This window comes from Calidris pugnax, unplaced genomic scaffold, assembly GCF_001431845.1.
Source record: "Calidris pugnax isolate Ruff unplaced genomic scaffold, ASM143184v1 scaffold459, whole genome shotgun sequence".
NCBI classification, from domain to species: domain Eukaryota; kingdom Metazoa; phylum Chordata; class Aves; order Charadriiformes; family Scolopacidae; genus Calidris; species Calidris pugnax.
Window position 1 is genome coordinate 1,183,343 of NW_015091670.1, and position 6,000 is coordinate 1,189,342.

The 6,000-nt window shown below is 50.8% G+C and overlaps 1 protein-coding gene across 1 annotated transcript in view; it reads right to left on the reverse strand.

The window, feature by feature from the left end:
- Positions 1-6,000, reverse strand: part of SHANK3 (SH3 and multiple ankyrin repeat domains 3) — a 323,589-nt gene that overhangs the window by 232,267 nt on the left and 85,322 nt on the right. The window contains exon 9 of the mRNA XM_014961953.1: positions 2,212-2,278. Within this exon, the coding sequence (XP_014817439.1) occupies positions 2,212-2,278 (67 nt within the window). The remainder of the gene's footprint in view (positions 1-2,211; positions 2,279-6,000) is intronic.

Consider the following 6,000-nt stretch of genomic DNA (forward strand, 5'->3'; position numbering starts at 1 on the left):
CATGCACAGTCTGATGGAACTGTCCAATTCCACAGTCTCTGCAAATGTTTTCTACTTGTAAGAACCTGTTCTCCCTCCTCAGATTTGGAGGTTCCACTCTGACCTCCTTGGACCCCAGTGCTGGTGGCTGCGATGAAACAAGCAGCTCTCAGTCTCTGCCCTGACTGAAAAGACAGAGACCTTAGCACTGGGAACCACAGCGAAGCCTGCACAAGAAGTCCTGCAGTCCAGTGGGCCATCCACAGCTCTCACCGACCACCCGGTGCCTACGCTGGGCACCTTACTTCCCACTGTGCTGCCCCTGGCTGGGCACCTCTCAGCAGATGGAGCACCTCAGGTGTTTTTCTGAAACAGCTTCTGGGTTATTTTCACCTGAAAGCAACTCAGTTCACACCCTCCGGGCTTGCTCTACATTGTAGGACAAAGCACAGCGAGTGGGGACAGCCAGCTCCACCTCAGAAGAGCTCTCAAGGTCCAGACAGAAGCATGGATGGACACTTGAAGAGGCTGGAAGCTCAGCTGCATGCTAAGGGCTGTCCTGCAGAACAGAGCAAAAGGTGCTGCTGACCATCCTTCCTCCCTCGGCCCTGACACAGCAGGTCCTCCATGGATACCTCCGGTGGCAGGGCCGCCAATTCTTGTCTCACAGTCAGACAAGTGCAGCCTAACATTGGGAACTTGAGAGGACGATCTCTCCAGGAGCCATCACTGACCAGGCTGCCCTTCCCACCAGATTCTGGGTTTCATGATTTCTTCAGCTGCTCTGACAGAGCTATTGCAGAAAAGATCAAGCACTGCCCCTTCCTCCTCCCCAGTAACACCAGTCTGCTCTCCTCTGGTCAGACACTCGCACCTCTCAGCTCTTAATGAACTTCCAAAGACAATTTCTCCTTGCTGGGGAAGTTCACTGCCACCTCCCGTGACCCCAGGTGGAAGCCATCTGGACCTGCTGGTTTGCCTGTGATTAGTTTGCAACTGTTACCTGACCTATTTTATATACACAGCCTTATCAAAAACATGAAGAATTCATCCTACCTGACATGTTTTCATGCCCTTTTTTCTTACACTTTTCCAATAAAAATAATTGAGCCAGTCAACCACAGATTCAGCTTCACCACAGAAGAATTTAGGCTGGAAGGGACCATTGGAGGTCACGAAGTCCAAAACTCCTCTCTCAGCACAGACAGTCACTACCCTTTTGAATTAACAGGGTGACTTTCTTGCACACACTGTTTACTGACATAATTATAAGGAATTTTCAGGCTTTTCCCCATGTCCTTTCTGACTCTTAGGTCTTCCCACACATCCTCAGAACTGTTTGTAGCTCTCAGCAATAGCTGCCTGAGAAAAGAAGCGACAAAGGGTGCCTCAGGGCCCAGGTTTCCAGATTCACAGCCCCGTCCAAGAAGCAAGCCCAACACTTGCTGCCTGTTTCAGACTCCACAGGTCTTTTTTCAGCTGCTGACCCAATGACTCTGCACCTTCTGTGCAGGCACACACACACACAGTGAACTCACTCTTTGCACTGGCTCCTCCATTGCTCTAGAGAGCTCCGGACCATCAAACTTCTCAGAATAATTCAAGAAAACTCAGTAAGTGCTGATTTTATATCTGACCTAAAGCTCAGTTTGGCACAGCATATAATATATCACATGGTCATACCTACCCCACAGAAGAAATGCCACAAGGAAAAAGGCTGAAGAGAAAATCCAAAAAACTCCTCCGTCAGAAGCAAGTCCAAGCAGAGAGGCTGCTGCTTCCCTTGTACCTACAGGAGCTTCAGCGTGGGGCAGCTCCGTGACCATTGTCACTAAGACAGAGGGTGTCTCCTCCCGCAGCACCCAGCTGACAGCTCAGCAGGAGAGGATCTCCCACACGAAATGGCCCCAAGGACGCAAACAGGGATGCAAAAGGTAAGGAATTTTACAGAAGCTTTTCAGAGCTCTCCAGACCAATGGCGCGGCTAATTCTTCAGCTTGGCAACCTCAGCAGTCACCAGCAAAGACTGGACTGAACAAACTGGACTCTGGTGGCCCCAGGAGGAAGCAGAGCTCTCCTGCCACCCCCCACACCCAAAACGAGCCGCAGCTTCCACCCACCACCGCAGGCAGCACCGGGAAACCCCCCCATAACAGCCCCAGGCCAACAGCCCCGCGCTCCGCAGCAGGACTGAGAAGGGAGAGAAGGGGGAAGAAGAAAGATCCAACTCACCAACATCGGACTCTTTGTGGGTTTTGATGATTTCAGCCAATTCAAAATTTCCTGCAATGATGGCCACCTGAAAAGAGAGGGAGGGGAGAGAGTTGAGCGGCTCGGAGCAGCACCGACCCTGCGCTCGCTGGCTCGCACCGCGCCATATGGCCTCCTCACAGCTGCTTCGCGAGGGGACGGGCGCCAGCGATTGTTCTGCCTCAGCTCACCCAGTCAGGGACCCCTCGGTGGAAACGTGGTCCCGGCACTGTGGGGAGAGCGTATGTCCACGGGCTCGGGCAACCAGAGGGTGGCGAATAGCTCAGAGGCAACTATTGTCCTCTCCTCACAGCCTGGTGGTGATAGCGCCCAACGCCAGCGAGGAACTGATCCTAGCTCCTGCAGGTACTGACAAGGTGTTCTCCATGCTGAAGCTTTCCAGTGGATCCTCCTTAGCTGATGAACGGTGACTTACCCGCAACCGGGCTCCCCCCACATCTCACCTGAACCCTCCCGGACTAACTCCTGCTTGCTCCCACCTGCACTGCCTGAGGAACCGGGCTCCCAAAGCTGCAGCACCAGCTCACCCCAGGAAAGCCACAGCATTTTACACCAACACTGAATATCACTTTGCCCACCACCCGTCCCGTGGTTTCCCTCCATGGGAAGAACATAGAGAACTCAAAGAACAAGGGAAACAGGGAAGCTGAACATGGGCCTACCAGCAAAACACAGACTAAACTGAGGTACCACTCCTGAAGAAAGGCTTCAGCCAACAGACTAGTGATGCCACTTGACTCCTTGTTGATTTCTTACATATTTGGGGAAAAAAAAAACCCAAACAGCACCACATCACAGCTAGTAATGCAAAACAACCCCATATTTCCAGAACAAGGCCCAAATGTATTCTTTTAATGCAGTAAGGAACTGCATTGAGGTGGCAGGAGCACACGAAATCCATCACTGGTCCTCGGGAAATTAAACTGGGAGAACTGCTCTGGGCTGAGCTGGTTGAGTCCTGCGCCCGATGCTCCCATGAACCGCAGCCACCTCTGCCCTTCCAGTCCCCCCAGTCCCTGCTGGGCCTTTTAGACTGGTGCCCTCACTCAGCACCTGCAGGCTGGTTTGGGAACGAGGAGCAGCTGGATCCAGTTGATTCTGGGTGAAAACAAAGCGCTGCTGCTGGGAGAGTGAAAAGGGGTGTGCAGACCGGCTGAGACACAGCTGCTGGGACCATCACCCCCTGTCCCCCTGCTTTTCATTTAGGGTTGGCATTGAGATGAACACATGTGGTGGGACGGTGCTTGAGAGGAAGGTATTTGATCAGAAGCCCAGCCCTCCCAGACACCGGCGGCTCCAGCTGCTGAACGTTCCCAGCCCTCCCACGAGAACAGCTTTGAGAAATACGGGCTTCATTTGCATTTTACCACTAACTTGTGACGAAGGGATATATTTAACTTGGTGACTCAGTGCAGCACGCACACCTCTCTACTATGATCCTTTATCAGCAGAAATAGTCTTACTATCCTCAGCTCAACAATGTTTATGTGAATTTTTTTTTTTTGCGTTTTCTGAGGCCCAGAATTCGCGCTCCACCTCCTCAGCCGGAGCTGGAAGCGATCAGTGGTGGCTGGAAGAAAGGAAGCCTTCCTTCTGCATTTGGGAAATTAGGCCACAGTAGCAGAGAAAATCGAGTACAAATCTCTGTTTCCCCCCAAGCCTGCTTCAAATTGCGATCTTTCCTTCTCTCCTTATAAATGTGGATGTATATATAAGGTCTGCTCTCCCAAAGGTCACACTCTTTGATCAGGCTTTATGTGCAGAAGGGCAGATGACCTGAATTTGGAGAAATCTGAAAGCAAAAATAACCAAATTGGCCAAAAACTGGAGAGTTTAGAAAAAGCACTTGAACTTCAAAGTTCCTCAAACGAACAACTAACGTACGTTCCACTGTCTCTGTGAAAAATCCAAATCCCAAGTACAAATTCTGAGTCTCCTCAGATGTGGGTCTTGGGAATAATTCCTAAAACGTATGGCGAATGTGTGGGGAACACACGTGCTGTGCCAGGAGCAGCCTCTGCAGTGCCCCTGGGGTCCCTCCCGGTCCAGCCGTAGTGGGGGACGGTCTCCCACCCCCCCGAGGTCCCAGCACCTGGACCACAGGCAACAGACGCCCCCTCCATCCCTCCTCCTGGCCCTGAAGTGCTATGACTTCCCGGGAAGGGGAGAAGAAACACGCTAGATGAGAAGTCTGTTGAGAACATAATCTCACAGAAATCCACAGGAAGGGAGACGAGCTCTGCCGGCCGTGTTTCTCAGTCCAACTTGGAAAAAGCAAAGGAGACGGAAGGGTTCACATATGGCACCATGGCCTCAGCCAGTGCTGCCCGGCACACGGGCTCCCCTGGCTACAAGACACGGTGCCGTCCCGATGCCCCCTGCTCACCCCCATCCCAGCATCTCTTCTCCGCACTCAATCACACTGATGAAACCCTCTCAGAGGCCACACAACAGCCCCTGCCACTGAACTCCTCTAAGTTACCAGGCACAGCTTTCTGGGGAGAGGTAAAGAAGAAAAGGAAGTCTCAAGGATGGAAACTCCAGAAAACAGATATATATTTTTTATTTTTTTAAAATATTTCATAGCTAGCAATCTTAGTGCTTCTACATCAAAGTGGAAGGAATTGCTGACTGTCAGAAAAAACAGCCTGACTTCCTCACAGAAAATAAATAATTCCATTTCAAGCCAAAAGCCAGATGTCCCACATAGGAATGCCATCCTAGCATCACAGCCAAGCTTCTTACCTGGGAGATGCCACTGAGACAGCAGACATCATGCAAAGGGCATCTCCCACCGTGTCTTGCCCCAATGCTACAAGCACAGACCCTGTCCTACCCACGGCACCCACTCAACACCGAAAATCCACGTTCAGGCCACACAAGACAGACAACCATGCTATGGATCCAGCACGGGGCTATCTTCTCAAACACTGTAACACCTTAAGTCATTCCATGGCCTGATATCAAAGTGGCAACACTTTCTAATCTAACAGCAATTTGCCTATTTTTATCTTTTTAGGCAAAAATCAGTAATTTCCAAAAGCAAGAAGGAGGAGGGGTATCTGAACTGGCTCTGCAGCACTTCACATCTCTGTGCTTTTAAGGTCTTAAAAGTTAACAGCAGAGAAAGACCATTGAAATATGCCTGGATATGCCTGGTAAGAGTCATAGCTCTGAGATCTAACCCGGCTTCTGAGGATAACAGCACTGGGAAAAACAAAACAAAAGAAAAAACCCTGCTGCACTGCATGAAACCATGAGAAGGTCCCCCAGCCCCTCCTGCCCCTGGTGACACAGCCTGGCTCAGAGCTCGGGCTCCAGGAACACACCAGGAACACAACAGCAGCAGGCCGAGGAGTGATAGCACCAGGGGAGCCCTCAGAGCATGTGGGGATGCCCAGTCTCTACAGAAGAGAAGCCAAAGGAGCCCATCTCCACACTGTCCAGGCCATGGACAGCTGGCCCCAGCAGCTGCCTCCTCGCTCCACCTTCTGCAGGTTTCCTGAGGAAACAAAAGCCCCAGCACAAAGGGATATGAAATCTATTTTGATGATCCTGCTGCCACAGCCAGGATCTCAGTGGTCCTGTGGAGGGCTCAGGTAGGAATGTCTCCAGGGATAAGAGTCCTGGCCAACCTGCAACATGGTATTTTATGTGGGAAATGTGAAGAATAGCTATCCTGAAGACTGAAAAAAAAAAAAAAAAAAAAAAAAAAAAAAAAAAAAAAAAAAAAAAAAAAAAAAAAAAATA